Raw genomic sequence first — 20,096 nt, forward strand, 5'->3', positions numbered from 1 at the left:
CGCCTTTTCTAACCCTGAAGCATCTCAGAGTGAACTCGGGGAGATGAAACTAACCCAAAGCACAATGTATGCTGAGCATGACGCTAATAAAGGTCATTGAACTTGAAAATTGCTCTCTCACACCACTGAGCAAAGAAATGTAATCTCCGCTTTTTGATGATTAATTTGGCAAGAAGTAATTTTTAAGGTGATTATACCCAGGGAAGGTGCTCTCTCTGATGCTGGGCAAAGTTCAATTTCTGGAAGGTAATTAGGCGACACGAGTTAAAAGCCTTTGAGAAACTTATTTTTTTTTCTCAGTAATTCTTCTAGAAATTTTTCCAAAGACAAATATCATTTTTTAGTACAAGTTGCAGTAATGTTTAGTATAACTTGCCTATTTTTGTAGACAAAAATAGTTTTATATTCAGGGGTACCCAATGAAGTAGAATTAAGATTGACATAAACTTGGAAGTGACCTCAATGGATGTTGGAGTCTCCTGAAGGACTATTTTGTATAATCAAAAGATTACATTGTTCTGAGACAATAAAACAATTTTTAGTAAATAAAACAAGAAACAAAGCTGTATGTACTTTTTTTTAATTTTAAGCATGTTAAATGAAAAGGCAAGGACATCGTTTTGTAAGAAAATGTGATCCTATATGCAAAGGAAAGTCTCAAAAGGGGAACAGTCACACATTAAACTCCATGCATCAGTGCATTGGTGTGGCATTTATCAAGTGTCCACTATGTACCATGGACTGTTCTAGGCACTGGGACAACAGAGATGTGAACAAGACAAGCCCTGTCTTTCATGTAGCTTACCTTCTAGAGGCTGCTGACAGGAACTGTGTGTTCCTATGTGATTTTTAAATTTTTCCTGTCACCACAAGTATTATTTTTAATTTAAACAGAAATCAGAGGGATAGGGGAAGGGAAAATTCGGGCACTGGGCTGGTTGGTTCAGACTCCAGGAAGAGCTGCAGAAAAGAGGCCAAGCAGAGCATGTTAGGAATCCAGGAAGGCTTCCTGGAGGAAGAGAACTAGAACCACGCCCAGAGCCACAGCAGGTATAGAGAATGCGAGTGGAAAAGGAGGAGGCATAGGTGTGCTGGGGGTGGGGGTGACCATATCACCCCATATCACCCACTTTGCTCGCAGGTGGTCTACTTCTCAGCCACATATCCCTACATCATGCTGATCATCCTGTTCTTCCGTGGAGTGACCCTGCCGGGGGCCGGGGATGGCATCCTGTTCTACATCACACCCAACTTCCACAAGCTGTCCGACTCCGAGGTGAGTGGTCCTCCCGGCCCAGCGGTACCGGAAGGCGCCCGTTCGGTTAAGTCAGTGGTCGGCAAACTCATTAGTCCACAGAGCCAACTATCAGCAGTACAACGATTGAAATTTCTTTTGAGAGCCTAATTTTTTTAAAACGTAAACTTCTTCTTACGCCACTTCTTCAAACTAGACTCGCACAGGCTGTAGTATAGTTTGTGGAAGAGCCACAACTCAAGGGGCCAAAGAGCTGCATGTGGCTCGCGAGCCGCCGTTTGCCGACCACGGCGTTAAGTGCACACCTGAGTCCCGAGCCACAGGTGACCAGCGTTACGACACGTCACTGCAGCTTTCTGGCCCTTCTACGTAAACTGGGATGGTTGCCAGGAAGAGCTGGTTAGCGTGTGTAAGCGGCCCTGCAGCATGGCGACTTTATGATGATAAATTCTGACTGTTTTTTCTCATTCTGCCTGTAGGTGTGGCTGGATGCTGCCACTCAGATCTTCTTCTCCTATGGGCTGGGCCTGGGATCCCTGATCGCTCTCGGGAGCTACAACAGTTTCCGCAACAACGTCTACAGGTGCCCGTGCACAGGAGCACCTCCTCCGGGGCCGCAGCCCTCCTGGGCCGGCCGCGCCTCAGGCCTTTCCCCTCTGTTAGCTCTGTCTTTCTCAGAGCCAGTCCCTCTGGCCACTCCTTCTGTTCCACTCCCTCCGGAGGTGGTGGTGGTGATGGGTGTGGACCCCCCAGCCCTTTAGCCCCGCTGACAGGTCCTCTTGCCCCCGTGCCCTTTGCTAGCCAGGGCCTCCTTGCTCACCATCCTGCCACCCGTCCTCGCTGACGGTGCCTTCCCTCCCTCGCAGGGACTCGATAATCGTCTGCTGCATCAACTCGTGCACCAGCATGTTCGCGGGATTTGTCATCTTCTCCATCGTGGGCTTCATGGCCCACGTCACCAAGCGGTCCATTGCGGATGTGGCCGCCTCAGGTCAGCACCCACAGGGCCGGGGCTCCGGAGAGGGAGGGGCTGGCGTTGGCGGTCGGTCGTGTCATCACCACCTTCGCCCACTGGCACGGAGGTCACTGTGTGCCAGGCAGCGCGCTGAGCATTCACGTGGGCTGTGTCCCTGGATCGTCCTGACCCTGGGGAGCTAGGGAGGTGGTAGGGCTTTGCAGTGGAGCCCAGACCTGGCTGATGGCAGAGCTTGGCCCGACTGGCACATATCTAGCCCAATCCTGGGCATCGGAGGGAGAAGACTCACGCTTGCCCTCAAGGTGTAAACTTTGGTCCAACTCCAGACATGTTCACCATCAGGACACAAAGCACCCACGTCCATGCATTTGTCCCGGTTCCAGAAACGTTCTCACCAAGTGGCTGTGCCCCTTCTGTGCTCCACGCAGACAGGCAGGGGGCCCAACGGAAACCCTAGGCAGCCGCTCTCTTCCCTGCTCAGGAAAGCAGCGAACATGGACCCGCTGTGTGTACAGCGGCGGCCCAGAGGCTCAGGAAGGAGAAGCACCGTGGGTTATGCTGAAAGGAACGTTCTCCCCCGAGGCCCTAATCTCCCCCACTTGGGCAGCCACCGCCTCATTTCTCTGGAACCCACCGCCACCACCCCTCTTCCCGGAGCCAGACCCCAGGACGGTTACAGTCTCCGTTCTTTTCCTGCCAAGGTTCTCCTGGTCGCCTGATCATCTCCCCACCCCCAGACACTCCAAACACAACACCCCCACACTGACCTCCTCAAGTTTTCCCCTCCCCTGTGCTCCCCGTTACAGCAAAGGGTTCTGCCGGCCAGTGCCCGGAACAGAGCCGGGCATCACTCCGTCCCCTGTCCTCACCTTCACTTGCAAACCCGCCAAGGCCCGGACCTGGCCATCCTACTTCCTGTGCCTCCATCTGGTCACCTCTCTGCCCCTGCACCACCCCCATCGCTGGCCAGGCCGGCGCGGGTCCTCATCCCCCCCCACTGGTCCCCTGGACTGTGGACCCACCCTGCGGCCTCCCCACCACGCACACCCTCCTTCCTCAGGTAGAAGAGGGGGCCGGCGACACTCACTCACAAGGTTGCTTGGAAGACGAAATGGACCTTAGAGAGTGGGTGCGGCCGAAACCGGTTTGGCTCAGTGGATAGAGCATTGGCCTGTGGACTGGAAGGTCCCAGGTTCGATTCCGGTCAAGGGCATATATACCTTGGTTGCGAGCACATCCCCAGTAGGGGATGTGCAAGAGGCAGCTGGTCGATGTATCTCCTCGATGTTTCTAGCTCTCTATCCCTCTCCTTTCCTCTCTGTAAAAACTCAATAAAATATTTTTTTTTTTAATAAAAAGTGGATGTGTACTGAACATGGTGTAGGTGCTTGGTACCTTTTATTTCTACTTTTTATCCTCTCTCCCCGCAGGCCCCGGGCTGGCCTTCCTGGCGTACCCAGAGGCAGTGACCCAGCTGCCCATCTCTCCGCTCTGGTCCATTCTCTTCTTCTCGATGCTGCTGATGCTGGGCATTGACAGCCAGGTGAGGGTGGCCTCCCTGGCGCCTGGAGGAGCCCCTCCCCCCGCCTTGCCCATCTGGGAGGAAGCAGCAAGGGGAGGCCACTGCCCTCGGCCCCCCGAGGAGATGGCCTGGAGTTTCAGACCCCTAGGCTGTCCCATCACATAAAACTCCAGGGACCAGCTCAGCCACCTTCCCCACTTTGGAGATGGGGAAGCGGACGCTCGGAGGCAGAGGCAGAGGCAGATCGGGCCTGGATCGGGGCTCAGCTGGCCCTGCTGTCTTGATGCTGCTGGGCTCTCCCGTCTCCCGCCGTCAGGCTTTGGGTGGGCTGGGGCTGGGGCTGGGGCTGGGCCCTCCGCGGGTGGCTGACCCCTGTTCCCCCCGAAGTTCTGCACGGTGGAGGGCTTCATTACCGCCCTGGTGGACGAGTACCCCACACTCCTCCGCAACCGCAGGGAGCTCTTCATCGCTGCCGTCTGCGTCGTCTCCTACCTGATCGGCCTCTCTAACATCACTCAGGTAAGGGCAGTCAGCCCCCGCACACCTCTGGTGCTGCCCGCCCCAGGGCCGCTCCCAGGCCCTCTGTCTTAGCCCACTTTACCCGCCAAACCCCGTTCGTTGAGTACCTTCTCCGTGCCAAGCCCAGCACACACTGCACGGAGTAAGGTGGGGTCCCTTCCCTTAAGGGGCTCCTGGGTTGATGGGAGACACAGACAATGATGCCGAAATGATGGGCGGAGCTAGAGAATATAGCCCCTCACCTGGCCTAGGGCACCGGTCCCCTTCCTGGAGAAGAGGATGCAGGGGCTGAGTTTTAAAAGACTCGAAAAGATTAAAGAATCTTGGCTGCGTGGGTTAGTTGGTTGGAGTATGGTCCCGTACACCAAAAAGTTGCAGGCTTGATTCTCAGTCAGGCACACACCTAGGTTGTGGGTTTGATCCTCAGTTCGGATATTCAATAAAAAAGTCCTCGGGTGAGGATTTTAAAAAATTTAACAGCAGAGTCCAGGCGGAGTTAGTTGGGCCTTCCCTTTCATTTCTACTTGTTGTCCGCCCCCCCCCCCCCCCCCGGATATTAATGAGCAAGGCTGTCTGCATTCAAGCCCCCCCTCAGTCTACTCAGAAGACAGGGATATCACTGATGAATTGTACAATAAGTATAAATGGCCCTAAAGCCATGAGTTCAGCCCGTAGGTCTGATTTATGATCCACAAAACCACCCCTGGATTCACATACAGTTCAGACCTAGAATTATTGCTGATTCATTCTTTCATAATTGATGAACACCGACTGCGGGCCCCGGGGTGACATTGAAGATTCAGGAGTTAACCTGACAGACAGCATCAGCTCTCTTGGATAAGACTGGCACACACATTAGATCATTAAGTGCCACGAAGAAAGGAGGATAGTGGACCAGAGAATGACGAACAGGGACGGGGAAGATGCTACCTCAACAAAGTAGTCAGGGGCAGTTCCTGAAACTCAAATGAGAGGAAGATCCATCTGGGGGAGACATAGCTAGGGGAAGCAAGCACAGCAGGTGCAAAGGCCCTGAGGTGGGAATGGGCACGGTGAGCTGGAGGAGCAGTGTGGTGGGGCAGAGGGGGTGAGGGGCTAAGTGGGGGATGTAGATCCAGAGATCATGCCAGGACCTTGAAGGCCAAGGCACTGGATTTTATTGTATTATTTTATTTTTTTATCTTTCTACCTATTTATGTATTATATTATTGTCTTATTCAATAATGGGAGGTTTTGAGCAGGGGAGGGACTTGACTGACTCAGCATTGTGGACAGATGGCCCCTCGTCTGTCCTCCAGCATTACCAGAAACGGGGCACGTCCCTCCATGCCCCGCACGTTTGCACATTTTCTGCCCAATCCCAGAGAATCCACACCCACACCCGCCTTGCTGCGGTGTAGCCCAAGCCCAGCCTCCTCAGACTGCAAGGCCCAGGTTGATTGTGAGCTGAATGCACGGGTCCCTGGAAGTGGCCTCACGCTCACGTTTCTGCTCCCGCAGGGGGGCATTTATGTCTTCAAGCTTTTTGATTACTACTCTGCCAGTGGCATGAGCCTGCTGTTCCTCGTGTTCTTTGAATGTGTCTCCATCTCCTGGTTTTACGGTGAGCATCAGCCCTCCTCCCCCTGTCATTCATTCATTCACTCATTCATTCATCATTCCTGTCTTCAGTTACCATTCAACCAGTACAACTTGAACACCAGGCCCCTTCCATACATTCATGTGTTTAGTTCTCACAACTCGGTGGTGTTACCACAGGAGGTCCCCTGTTTAGAAGCTACCATAAGAAGAACAGTTGAATAAAATCATTTAACACGGGAAGCCACGATGTCTTTGTAAATTTGGGGATAAAATGGTTTGTTTGAGATTTTTATCTAGAAAAGGGAAATCAAGACTACGAAAAATTCTACAGTTAAAAGTACGCACGATCCTAGAACAAAGAATGAAGGAAATGATGGCTTTATGGGTTGGTTTTGTGGCCTAAGTTTCCAGACCAACTGCATGGTAGTCCAAGCATATCCTTCCCTGCTCTTTGATGATCACGGCAAGGCGACATGTTTGAGAGAAATGTCCTCCGGGGCCCCTCTTCGTACCTGATAATCATTGTGTCTTTCTTGCCACTTTACCTCCCCTTTCCTCAACTCTATCTGGCCTCGTGCTATCAGATCCTCCTTGTCAGTGAGTTTGCTTATAATTGGAGCAGTGCCCAGCATTACTTTATGGCATCTGTGGGTCTTTCCAGGATTTTCCGTTCTTTTTTTAATTTTTTTTATTTCTTTATTGATTAAGGTATTACATATTTGTCCTCAACCCCCATTCTAATCCCCCACCCCCCTATTGTCCTGGACCACTGGTTAGGCTCATATGTATGCACATAAGTCCTGCCGTTCTTCTTTGCAATCTATCACCAGTTGCTGATAGCATCAGATCAACAGGGAAAACCATCCTGGCCCAGTAAGGCTTTGCAGGAATGGCTGGGACCGATGATGCCTGGGGGGGCATTAAGAATGATGGGGACACGTTTTGTAAGCATATCCAATTTTGGGTAGATATTTTCATGTTCGGGTGATTTGCTTTCCCACACTGCCTACTTGCTGTGGGGATTTGATTATTGATTAATTAGATATTGAGCACCCCTCAGAGCATTAGCCCCACGTTACAGATGAGGGAACTGAGGCCCAGAAAGGTTGGGTGACTTGTGTATGGTCACACTGTGAGAAAGGGACAGATTGCGTTTAGCCTGTAACACCCACAACTCATCCATCCCTCCGTCCTGCTTTTGCTCCACACGTCACAGGTGTCAACCGATTTTATGACAACATCCAAGAGATGGTGGGCTTCAGGCCCTGCATCTGGTGGAAGCTCTGCTGGTCCTTCTTCACCCCGATCATTGTGGCGGTAAGGACAACACCCGGCCAGCCCTGCTAGGATGAGCACAGACTAGGCCCTGGGTCCCGAGAGAAACTTCTGGAGGCAGAGGTGGATGGAAGAGGCCCCAGGCCCCTGTTCCCTAATGATAGCACTGCCTGCCATTTGTTGAGCATCTGTTTTGCTCTCTGTATGATGCCAGACACATTACATCATCCCTGCGATCCTCAGACAAATAGACATCAGTGCCCCATCTTACTCCTGGGGACCCAGCGCTCCCCCAGCCAGCACCCCCCATCGTGTGGGCGCTGCACTCAAACCTCATCGGCCTGATTCTGGAGCCCAAACTATTCATACAGGGAGGCTTCTCATTCTCAGCACCTCCCATTCCCCTTCTGCAGGGGGGAGGGGAGGCATGAGCAGGCCTTGGAGGGGGAAGCCCCACGTCCTTGGGTGGTCGGGAAGCTGGGGCCATTACACAAGTTGTGTCTTGAACAAAGGCGCCCAGCCAATGGCGAATGGCGACTGACATCCAACTGTCCTGCTTGCCACGCTGGTGAACGTGGAGGAAGGGATGCTGTTTCTGTCAGTCCTCTCAGAGGAGTCGCCTTTTTCCATTGGTCCTTCCAGAGGGTGTGCCCTTTTCATACGGGCTTTCCCAGGAGGGGTGCTCTTTTCTATTGGTTGTCATGGAAGTGTCTCCTTTTGCCATTGGTGCTCCCAGAGCACAAAGGCTTGCACCAAGGCTTCTTATGAACCGGAAGTGGCCTTGAGGGCAGAGTCCTAGCCTTAGGGTGGTGGTGGGGGAGTGGACCTGTCAGCTGCAGGATCTAAAGAGGGACCTTGGTTGACCAATATGTGTGACCTACTGCCCCCCCCCCCTCCAGGGTGTGTTCCTTTTCAGCGCTGTGCAGATGACTCCTCTCACCATGGGGAGCTATGTTTTCCCCAAGTGGGGCCAGGGCGTGGGCTGGCTCATGGCTCTGTCCTCCATGGTCCTCATCCCGGGGTACATGGTCTACATGTTCCTCACCCTGAAGGGCTCCCTGAAGCAGGTAAGCCTCTTCTTCACCCTTTGCGTCATCGGTCCCTGTCCCTCACTGTGCTGGGCATAGCCCTACCCTTGTGGAGCTCACGGTCTAGTGGACAGATCAATAGCCAGTGACAGTGGAGTGTTAGAGGTGCCGTGATTGGGGTAAATCGGGGAAATGGGTGGAGGAAGGTGAGGGAAGGCCTCCTGAGAGAGGGGAGAGCTGAGCATGAGCCAGAGTTAGAAACAGAAGCAGAAGATTGTTCCTAGAAGACGGGGGAGCATGTGCAAGGCCCACAGGTACAGACTTCTCACTGTGGCCGGAGGGTAGAGTGAGGAGGGGTGCAGGGGGTGATCGGAGATAAGGATGGGAATTTAAGGTCTGGCCAGATCATGGAGGGCTTTGAAGATCACAACGAGAGCTTTGGACTTTATCCTAAGGGTAATGGGGAGCCATCGAGAGTTCGGAGCAAATGAAGGGTGGAATCAGACGTGTTGAGGGCGTCCTCGAGGCCTCATTTGTGAGCTTGGTAAAGAGGAAGCACGGTCTTACCCTCAGGGAAGGCAGAGCTCTAAGGGGTGTTTCCCTAGCAGCGGCTCACTAGCACGTGAGGGCCATGCCAGCTCTTCGGTATCAAGTTCTTCACGGCCGTCCGTGCTGGAGGCAACGGGTACTAGAGGCAGGAATGGAGCCAGTGTGGGCTGAGGCTATTTTGCTGAGGAAGGGGGGAGAATCAGGCTGTGGAGGCCACAGCTCTCCACCCTGTTTCCCACCAAGATGTCCTCGCTAGAAGGAGGGTGGGGTCTGCAGCCCAGAGAAGGGGGTGGAGGGCTGTGTGCAGTCCCTGGAGCTGCTGGGAGCCTCCGTTAGTCACAGGGGGAGAAACTGGGCCACTTGAGGAAGCCGCTTACCCATTCCTGGCGGAGCTGGGGCCTGCAGCCCTTTCATCCAGCTCCGCGTTGGAGTTTTCATTTCCCGTTGTTCTCCATGAGCCCCGGAGGAAGCCAGGGCTCCTTTGCGGAGGAGAGCACAGCCTGTGCGAGGGCGCCGGTGGGAAAGGGCAGCGAGGTGCCTCTGAAGGCGGCGTGTTAGTTGATAAGGCAGGACTGCAGGCTGTGCAGGGAGAAGGTGGTGGGAGAGTCACACGTCCCGAGAATATGTATCGGGCATCCACCAGAGGCCAGACATTACTGTCAGGATTGGGGACACGGCATGGAACAAGACAGGCAAAAATCTCATCCTTTCAGAGCTCATATGCTAGGAGAGGAATATCATCAAATAACAAATCAAAAGCGAATTAGATGGGGAGGAGTATTATGGAGAAACCCAACATAGGAGGGCGTTTAGGGAGTGCTGGGCAAGGCCTCACTGAGGGGATGACCCTGAGCCAGGACCTAACGGAGGTGGACACCGCGCGGTGTCACTGTCGGAAAGGAAGGATGTACCGGATGGTACAGCAAGTGCAAAGGCCCCGGGCAGGTGTATGCCCGGTGTGTGAGGAGCAGGGAGGAGGCCAGCGTGGCAGGAGGAAGTGAGTGAGGGGATGAGGGGAGGACGTAGCCGTCTGAGATAACAGGGCCCAGATCATATGGGGCCTTAACAGGACTCTGGGGAAATGGGAGCCATTGTTGCATCCTGAGGAGGGATCCGATCTCTAACATGACTGCCTCCCAGCCGCTGTGCTGAGACTAGAACTAAGGGGGTGATAGTCAGGGATGGACGAGGAGGGCCCTGGGGGGTTATTGCTATAACCCAGGTGAGAGGAGGTGTGCGTGGAGGGTGTGGAGGATGTGGAGACTCGGCCAGAGTCTGGGCACAGCTTGAAGGCAGAGCAGACAGGACAGACTTGAAAAGAAGGGGGAACAGAGAGCCAGTCTCCTTCCGCCTCAGCCCGAATTCTCCCCGGTGCCCACAGCGCATTCAGGTCATGATCCAGCCTAGCGAAGACATCGTGCGCCCGGAGAACGGCCCCGAGCAGCCCCAGGCCAGCGGCTCCGCCAGCAAGGAGGCCTACATCTAGGGGGACGCTCTCGCCCCCCACCCGGCCGAGCAGGACCACCACTTGATGTCTGCAGATACCACCTACCTCGAGTGGCGCGTCCGGACTCCATCACTGCGCAGCGGGGGGAGGCGGGGGGCGGTCTCACCCCTGCCGGGTCCTGCCTCGGGCAGAAATGCTCTATCAGCTCCGGCACCTGCCGGCCGGTGACCTTTTTAATCTGGGCCCATCAGCACCACGCAGAGGGCATCTGTGACTGCCGCGGTAGGTGTCACTTTTATCCCCGCCAGCGAGCGTGATCGGCGAGGCTGCACGCTCCTGGCTTTTTAGTCGTCTCCCTGACTGTCCTCTTACTGCCGAAACCCACGACTGTTACCTTGGACTTTGCAGGAGCTCGTTCCCGTCGGAAGGCCGCTCTGTACACACACGAAAGGGCATTTTGTATCACAGAGATTTCTAGGGAGAGCTCGCTCTTACGTAGCAGGGAGCCCTCGGAGCTCTCTCTCCGGGTCTGGTTTCCTCCTTCCCGAGGCAGCTGACCTTAACACGAGCCCCAAGGACCTCCGCCGGGTCCTTCTTCCCAGCCGCCGGCGGAGGGATCATCTCGGGGGCTAGGCCTTCCTGCCCGCTCCTCGCCAGGCCGTGCTGGCTGCCCCTGGCCCTGCCTATTGGGAACTGCCACAAGCACAATTAATTCTCTGGCCACCATTCCAGGGGGGCGTCTACCGTCCTGCTGGGGATGTTCCCTAACCGAAGCCCCCGTTTCTCTTAGGTTATAGAGCACAGAGCAGCTGTGGGGGAAATCAAGGCCAAGTCCCACCCCTGAGTCCACATGGATCCAGGTACCTTTTTAGAACTAGCTCCTCCCTCACTACCACCCCAATTCTTCAAAGCTGAGGCCCCCTCTCCTTCTCTGAAACTCCTCAGTGGGAGCCCACTCACTGCCACTAAAATCTACCCAGCCACCAACGGAGGCGCCGGTGTTCATCCCCACCCCCGTCCCCACCCACCTCCAAAGTGCTTCCGAGACTAAAGCTGCTTTCCTGGGAAGTCGATTTTGTTCCTTTCCGGAATGGGCTTCGTGGTGATGGCAAATCGGCACGTCGGGTGGAGACAGTTCCTTGCAAACCCCAGTGACTCAGTGTTTCTTGTTGCCAGGAAGATGGGTTCCCAAGTAGCCAATCGTCCGTGGTGCCCTGTAGCTCCTTCACTAGTTATAGCTCACAAACTGTGTTTTACAACTAATCTTTGATAACTATGGTAAATAACTGTGACTGTGGGTTCTTAAATCTCTTGTCATTCTCATGTGACAGTGACCAGCATATCAGTCCTTGCAATAAGGTGTTACCCTCAGCATATTAAGCACATTATTGTAGAGAAAACGCACAGCACGTGTACACACACACACACACACACACACACACACACTCTCTCTCTCTCTCATCCTCCCTCATGGTATGTAGGGTCTTGTTTGATATCGTGTAGGAAATCTAAAGCCTGTTCCCGAGATCATCTGTAAAATAGACTCATTGCTAAGGCATCCCAAATGCCAGCCGGTGACTCCGTGATCAACCTGCATAGGTATTGTTCTATTGCATAGGGTTTAGACCGGACGGAACCCTTCACTGTGTATCATGCTCCCACTCCCATCCTGAGTGAATCCCTTTAGAATAAGGGCAGGAATTCCTCCAACTTCCTCTTCGTTCTTCTTTGGTGTGAGACTAAGACCAAGTCTTTTTAAGACAATACAGTGTATTTCATGTTCGTAAGCAAATCTAAGTGAGACGTTTGGCAAGAAATCCCCTAACTGATTTCCATCCAAACCTACTTCTATAGCACAATATTACGTGTCGTACAATTACTGTGAGAACTGTGAATATGTGTAACATTTTTTTTTTTTAGTATTTGCCCTGGGGGGGGGGAGATATTGTATTATCATATATGCTTTTTTTTTTTTTTTTGCAATAAGGATTTATTCTCAGAACACCAAGTAAATCTATCTCTATATATAAAAAATATATATGTAATATAAACATATTCAAACTATATACAGAGCCTGTTTTAAAATAATTACAGTGTTATTTAGTAAGATGATCTGTTCTATGGACCAAATGTAAAATATTTATAAATGGAGATGCATTTTAAATGTCTATAAATGGTGTCATAACTGGAGCACGGACATTATGTACATTTCTAAGAATTTAGAGGAAAAATAATAAAGGTTCTATGATATGTCTACAATGTCAGACATTGAATTCTTGGGGGTGGGGGCACAGTTGCCTCTTTAATCAGACTAAACACACACACAGAGAATGTTATTTTTCCTCAACAGAGAGAGAGGGGAGGGAGGTTGGGGCTCACAATTCAGGGAAATAGAGCTGGACTTCCAAAAAGTCTTGGAATGTGTAGCTAAAACATGTCTCTGTGCTACAAAAGGGAGTATTCTCACTGTTTTAGAAAATTTTAATGTGGTCTACTAAATAAAGGTCTAAACCCAGGGTAACAGGAACATGTTTAGTTAACAAGGACATTCATGCATTCACTCATTGATTCATTCCTTAAAATACTATTGTTTTTAAAATTATTATATTATTGTTATATTTTTTTATTGATTTCAGAGAGGAAGGGAGAGGGAAAGAGAGATACAAATATCAATGATGAGAGAGAATCATTGATTGACCTCCTCCTGCATGCCCCTTCCTGGGGATCAAGCCCACAACCTGGGCATGTGCCCTTGACCAGAATTGAACCTGGGACTCTTCAGTCACCAGGCCGATGCTCTATCCACTGAGCCAAGCCAGCTAAGTCTTTAAATCTTACTTTAAAAAAGTTTAATTCTACAGAGAAATGCAAATGGTTCAATGGACACCCAGATTCACCAGTTGCTGACGTAGAGATAATATTCTCTCTGTTAGTCCAAGTTCAATCTGGGGTAGCAGAACCACCATGAATAATATGGAATAAGGGATTTATTGTAGGAACAAGACCTTAGCCAACTGAGGTGGAAGTTAGGAAGGAAGGGTCTGAAAGAGAGGGTTGGGGAGATCAGAGCAAAGTCACTAAGCAACTTGAGCAGAAGAGATCTGAGCGATGTGTGTGCCCACAGTGCTTTGCTGCCCCTTTTGCAGACTGAACTCCCGGTGCCATGTGAGCACAGGGTTCCAGTGGATCCACAATGCGTGCGGTTGAGTGAGACTCAAAGCCTGCCAAAGGCAAGCGTGTGATGTTTGCGACCGAGTAAGCAGTGGCTCCGAGAGGCCACTCTATTTTTTAAAAAAATATATATTTTATTGTTTTTTTACAGAGAGGAACAGAGAGGGATGGAGAGTTAGAAACATCAATGAGAGAGAACCATCAATCAGCTGCCTCTTGCACACCCCCTCCTGGGGATGTGCCTGCAACCAAGGTACATGCCCTTAACTGGAATAGAAACTGGAATCGAACCTGGGACCTTTCAGTCCGCAGGCCAACGCTCTGTCCACTGAATCAAACTGGTCACTCTATTTGAACCAGCACGTGGTTCGGAGGCAGAAAGAAGGCAGTGGTGTTCTAAGAAACACCCATCACCCATCACCCTCCTCATGTTCTGTTACTCCAGGCGCTTCCCTGATCAGCCAACCACTTACACTTCCTGTGATGGCACAGGAAGAAAGGGAAAGATGTGCTAACTCACACTCTCTTTCCCTTCTCGGTCAGCTGGAGGTGGTGAGGATTGGCAGGATGGGTGCATGTCAAAGAGGTGAGAGAAGAGCAGCTCAATTTTGTGTAGGCTTTTCTACTGGCCTGATACGCACCATGCCAATGCCTACCCAGGCTTCGGAATCCATGTGAAATTCACACATGAACTCAACGCTCTTGCATTGGTATACTATAAAGATGAACCATACAGCATATGCTAACGATTTAGATTTCAAATTTCCCTTTCCTTAGGATAATATTAAATGGGACATTAAGAAGCACCATGACCGGTCAAGAGAAAGACCATGGAGGAAGGCAAGGCCTGATTTTAGTGCCTTCAGCAGCACTTTCCCTGCTTTTTGGACAAGGGCCCTGCGTTTGTCTTTTGAACTGTTTTTTAGTATTTGCTCGGGGGGTGGGGGGGTGGAGAATATATTGTATTATCATACTTAGAGGCCTGATGCATGAAATTTGTGCAAGGGTAGGCCTTCACAGCCAGGCCTCCCCCCGACCCCTGCCTGCACCCCCCTTGGCCTGGTACTGCCCACTACACTACCCCCAGGTTTGATTTGGGGTGAAAACCAAAAAGCACTTGCTGGTCTGTATTAGGGGGCAAGGACATGTTCTGCCTCTGGCTCCTCTAGATGGCCTCAAGCCTGCTTCCTTCCCTTCATTCCGGTCTCTGCTCAACTGTCATTCCTCCAGAGGCCTTCCTCACCACTTACCCAAAGCAACACGCTTCCCGGTCTCTCTGTGTCCCCTAACTCTGCTATATTTTCCTTTAAACAAACAAACAAACAAACAAACAAAAAAAATATATATATATATATATATTTTATTATTATTATTATTATTATTATTATTTTTTACAGAGAGGAAGGAGAGAGAGAAACATCAATTTTGTTGTTCCACTGTATATTCATTAATTGGTTGCTTCTTATATGTGCCCTGACCGGAGATTGAACCCACAACCTTGGCATATCGGGATGATACTCTAACAAAAAGAGCTACCCAGCCAGGGCCTGCTTTATTTTTCTTATTTTCAGGGTTTGTATGTTTATTCATTTGTCTGCCTCCCTATAATATAAAGGACACTCTGGAGGGATAAAGACTTTTTCTCGTTTATTACTCTTTCCTAAATGCTCAGAATAGTGCCTGACACATGGTAGGAGCTCAATAAATACATGAGTGAGTGAATGAATGAATGAATGAATGAATATGAACAGAGAATGACAATATAACAGCCATTGAGGTTGCTGGCTTTGGGGTCAGACAGCCCTGGACATGAGTGACAGTTCTGCCGCTCACTCTGCATGCTTCTCTGAACATGTCGGTTAAATCTCTTTATGTCTCAGTTCCCACACAAAATTGTGGTTAAAGTGAAAATAGTTAAATAAAACAAGGAAAGCACAAAGCAGAGTGCCTGGCCCAAAATGAGCATGCAAAAAATAGCAGGTGTTATTATGAGAGCTTCCCTTAAGGATCTTTTCATCCAGAGCCTGTGTTTTGAAGGATTTTGTCTACCAAACTGTCATTTAATAATAAGCCCTCTTTTTTTAAATTAATCAGATGTGGCTGCTAATTAGAGCTCCTGATTAGCATGAGGTAACCAGGGTGACAGCACTGAGCTGATATCATTCCAGACATAAACAAAGCAATGTGGCATTTCGGGAACCCAACTCAACCTGATGGTGGGCAATTATGTGACTTCCTCCGGCTCAGTGTCACGTGAAAGGAGTTCCAGACACCCCGAGGATCTCTCCAGGGACCCGGCCAGTCCGGGGCCTCAGGTGGGGTCTGAATCTCCACCGGCTCACGGAAACACCTGGTGGCAGGCTTTGCATTTCTCCTCTTTAAAACCAAAGCCATACAGAATGCTTTGAGAAGCAAACTGCCAGGCGGGTGACCACAGCCCTGGGCCACGTTAACGAAAAAAGAACACAACAATGGCCTGCGATCTCACACCCCAATTGTGTGCGCGTCTCTCTCTTCTCCAGATGACCTCGCAGCCAAGGAGCCGCTGAGCCCATTCCGAGGCCTGCGCGTTGTTACGGGCCCTCCCTCCGAGGGCTGCCTGGTCTTCCTGGTGAATGATGTCCATTTCCACTCCCAGGAGTATCTGTGGGGATCATCCCCCACACCCTGCCTCAAACCAGGTCTTGTTATTTTCAAAATTTCCAGTGTCACAGCCAGAGATAACCCAGCTTATATTGCTTTGAATGTCATTGGTGCTGGTCTTTTTTTTTTTTTTATGGGTTTCTGGCCTTTTGTGCTTACTTGGCCTCTCCTCTCTGTCCTCACAACCTTTCCTTTTGTGATCCTCTTGGGGACTCCCGTGGGTCAGACCTCACCGAGCTGCTGTGCGGCCCTTCGGAGAAGTGCCCAGTGCTGTGGGCAGTGGTGGCAGCAACAACAGTGATAATGACAATGAGCCTTTATTGAGGCCCCACGAGATGAGAAGGAGGGGCCAACCACCTCCCCAGTGCTTTCCCATCGCCCCTCCCAGCAGCCTGGGAGGCAGTAAGTGCCTCCCCCTCCCCCCGTCCCACATCGACCAGCTGCCTCCTGCACACCCCCAACTGGGGATGTGGCCGCAAGCAAGGTACATGCCTTTGACCGGAACCAAACCAGGGAGCTTTCAGTCCACAGATCGACACTCTATCCACTGAGCCAAACCGGTTTCGGCAAAACTATATATTTTTTAAAGCGGAAACCCACATGAGCTTGCCAAATGTGGAGGAGGACAATTTACTGACAAGCTCATCTCGTTCCGATGTTCGTGCACTGAAGGCCTGTGCTTTGCTTCCGGAAGAAAGTCTCCTGGGACTGAAACGTGCTCGTGGGGGCGGGTGGGAGCCCAACCAGGGGGAAAACTAATAACGCTGCCCGCGGAGAAACCAAGGCCCCGCAACCCGTTCACTGCAGGTTTCACCTGGAGTTTTTAAGGGGATTTTTGGGAGTTTTTTTGTTTGTTTGTTTGTTTGTTTGTTTTTGAGGTTTGGGTCAGGTCAGGTCTGAAAAGAAGCAGACACCAAGACAGAATGAAAAGTGAGATAGATTTGCTCGGGTGCGTGCCTTTAAGTGACTCAGCGGAGAAAGGGCAGGCGCAGGCAGGCGGAGACTCAGGCCCCTCTGATGCCTGATGCTGGGCACCTGTGCAGGGAGCCGGGGAGGGAGGGAGCTGGGGCAGGGAGAGCCCCAGGCCGCAGGCTGTGCTGGGACCCTGTCGGCCAGACCAACGGACCAGACCAACGGACGGCCCCAGGGCAATGACTGTCAGTAGCGGTGTCCCCGGCAGAGAAATGTCCAGGCCCCAGGACCTCTACCAGCCTGACGGGGCCTCCGGGGAGAGTTCGGACTTATTCAAACACTGCGGTGGACCCTGAAGCCAGTGCGGCTGGAAGGGCAGGCCGGCGGCACGCCCACAGCCGCTCTCCGAGTCACAGGGATGCAGGGACAAGCAGAGGACACTCGAACGCCTTCTGCCTGCCCAGCACTGTCTCATGGAATGCTGTGGATTCCCACCACCAATCTACTCAAAGGTAGGGCTTCTTATGTCCATGCATAGATGAATATCCTGAGGCTCAGAGAGGGGAAGCAACTCCCCCAAGCCCACACAGCAATACGTCATAGGGCTGGACACCGCCATCGCCTCCATGGGCAGAAACATACGCAGGGCACCAGACAAAGGTCTAAAACAAGGCAGAGAGCAGGCCAGAGGCAGACCGGGAAGATCCATGGCTGGGATGTTGGGGGCTTCTGACCTTTTATTGCTGGAGCCTGCGAGATTATCCCCACCTCTTTGGGGGACAATCTGGATGTAAGGGCCTACACTGACCCAGTGAGTCCTTGGGGGCTCAAGAGTCGAGGTACAGCCAAAACCGGTTTGGCTCAGTGGTAGAGCGTCAGTCTGTGGACTGAAAGGTCCCAGGTTCGATTCTGGTCAAGGGCATGTACATTGGTTGCGGGCACATCCCTGGTGGGGGTGTGCAGGAGGCAACAAGTGGATGTTTCTAGCTCTCTATCCCTCTCCCTTCCTCTCTGTAAAAAATCAATAAAATATTTTTTAAAATTTTTTTTAAAAAGAAAAATGTCAAGGCTGGGAAAGGCAAAGATGGAAGCGTGTTCGGGTTCAGGTGGCATGACACTGAGTGCGACAGATAATCCTGGGCCAGGAAAAAAAACAATGCTTTTTCTTTTGTTGTAAAGGGCATTAGTGGGACCACAGGTGAAATTTGAATAAGGTATGTAGATTAGGTAATAACCAGTATGATTTCCTGATTATTGATCAATGCACTGTGATGATGGATGAGAATGACCTTGCTTTTAGGAAATGCATGCTGAAGTATTCAGGGGTAAAGGGACATCATGTCTACGATTTATTCTTATGTAACTGAGGAAAAACATTGTGTGTGTGTGTGTGTGTGTGTGTGTAGAGATGAAGCCAGTCAATGTGAAGAAATAACACCTGAGAAATCCAGGTGGAGGGTATACAGACTCTTTATGCTAATTTTACAACTTCTAAGTCCGAAGTGATTTAGACACACAATCTAGGCAGAGCCTGGCTATCACCTTCCTTTGGTGAGAGCCGTACAGGTGGGGATACGGTTCCTGCAGGGATGAGGGAGGAGAGGGCAGGGAACCAAGCTCTGGTCTGGACCAGGACTGCTCCTCACTCACACACACACTCCTATCCCTGCCATAGCCCCTCTTCTTCTGGGAAACTCCTCCTTCAGGTCGCAGCTGCGAAGCTGCCTCCTTGCAGCCCTTCAGGATTACCCACTGGGTGCTCCCAGAGCTTCCGGTCACCGCACCGTCTCCCCCACTGGGCTATGAGCCCCTTGGGGCAGGAGAAGGGTGTCCCCAGTGCTGGCACGATGTTGGCCACATGCCAATATTCAAAAGGCATCACTTTTGACGTCCTGCTCCTGAGACCCAGCACTGTACAACACCCAGCACTAAGGAAGCCTGCCTAGCCTCTGTGTCACTGGTGCCCCTCCAACCTAAGGTCGACCTGATTATTCTCATGTTACGAATGGGGGGAAAAAAAAATGATGCTTCGAGAGAAACAAGTGACTTGCTTAAAAAAAATTTACTGGAGGAATGCATGGTTGAATGAATGAATGAATGAATGAGGCAGAAAGTACAGTGTTCTGTGATCCGAAAGGGGCCAGGGCTGTGTGTTTTCGGGGTCGGAGGGGCACTCCAGGAGACAGGTCCCAGTCCAACCAAAGCAAGTACGTTCTCCTAGTCAGGACTGTCCGACAACAGAACACGCTGCCTTGTTAGGAAGTAAGCGCACCGTCGCTGGAGGTGTGCAAGCACAGAGCCCCACCTTGGCAGGCAGAGGTGAAAGGAAGGTGAGGAGGGGCTAATTCTATGGCTCTGCTGGCAGCGGGTGTTTTCTGAGCTGGTCGGTGGAGAAGGGACTGGAGACACTGGCTATCTGACGATAGGCTTCTGCTCTCTCCACCTCGCCCTTGCCTAACCCCCACCCCACCCCAAGAATAACATTGTCCTAATGGCCAAGTCCTGACCCATTAAAAGATTAATTTTAAAAATTGGCCTTTGTGCTTAGAGTATTTTTAAGCTGAGGCTTTGCAACAAAACAATGGCCTCATTAGACTTCATTTGAAGGGAGGAAGCAATCTCCAATGGGACTGCTAGTGGTCACGTGGGGCCTGCAGCTGGCCCCAGCTGGGTCTTGAGAGCCAACTGGAACATTCACAATCGCATCTCCTCAGCCTCAGTCGGAATCCAGCTCCCAGCCTCCACCCCACCCAGCTTTCCCACCCCAGGCTCCTACCAGCCTTAATGTGTGACCCTCATCTGTGGGCACATCCTTTCAAATACAGCCTCTCCTCTTCCCCTCCTCCCCCCGAGCCACCACCATGGTTCACCAGGGGGCTGCAGTGGCCTCCTCACTGGTTGCTGGCTTCCACTTTTGACCTTCTAACCCCGTGGTCGGCAAACTGCTGCTCACAAGCCACATGCAGCTCTTTGACCCCTTGAGTGTGGCTCTTCCACAAAATACCATGGCTGGGAGAGTCTATTTTGAAGAAGTGGCATTAGAAGAAATTTAAGTTTAAAAAATTTGGCTCTCGCCGAAACCGGTTTGGATCAGTGGATAGAGTGTCGGCCTGCGGACTGAAAGGTCCCGGGTTCGATTCCGGTCAAGGGCATGTACCTTGGTTGTGGGCACATCCCCAGTAGGGGGTGTGCAAGAGGCAGCTGATCGATGATTGTCT

At 51.4% G+C, this 20,096-nt stretch overlaps 1 protein-coding gene across 2 annotated transcripts in view; it reads left to right on the forward strand.

The window, feature by feature from the left end:
• Positions 1-12,401, forward strand: part of SLC6A1 (solute carrier family 6 member 1) — a 44,017-nt gene extending 31,616 nt beyond the window's left edge. For both annotated transcript variants that reach the window (XM_036431127.2, XM_036431126.2), the window contains exons 8-16: positions 1,142-1,276; positions 1,735-1,838; positions 2,122-2,246; positions 3,662-3,774; positions 4,141-4,272; positions 5,773-5,875; positions 7,070-7,170; positions 8,028-8,195; positions 10,087-12,401. In XM_036431127.2, coding sequence (XP_036287020.1) covers positions 1,142-1,276; positions 1,735-1,838; positions 2,122-2,246; positions 3,662-3,774; positions 4,141-4,272; positions 5,773-5,875; positions 7,070-7,170; positions 8,028-8,195; positions 10,087-10,191 — 1,086 coding nt within the window. In that variant the 3' untranslated portion in view covers positions 10,192-12,401. The remainder of the gene's footprint in view (positions 1-1,141; positions 1,277-1,734; positions 1,839-2,121; positions 2,247-3,661; positions 3,775-4,140; positions 4,273-5,772; positions 5,876-7,069; positions 7,171-8,027; positions 8,196-10,086) is intronic.
• Positions 12,402-20,096: the final 7,695 nt, after the last annotated feature.

This window comes from Pipistrellus kuhlii, unplaced genomic scaffold, assembly GCF_014108245.1.
Source record: "Pipistrellus kuhlii isolate mPipKuh1 unplaced genomic scaffold, mPipKuh1.p scaffold_m20_p_11, whole genome shotgun sequence".
In the NCBI taxonomy this organism is placed as follows: Eukaryota; Metazoa; Chordata; class Mammalia; order Chiroptera; family Vespertilionidae; genus Pipistrellus; species Pipistrellus kuhlii.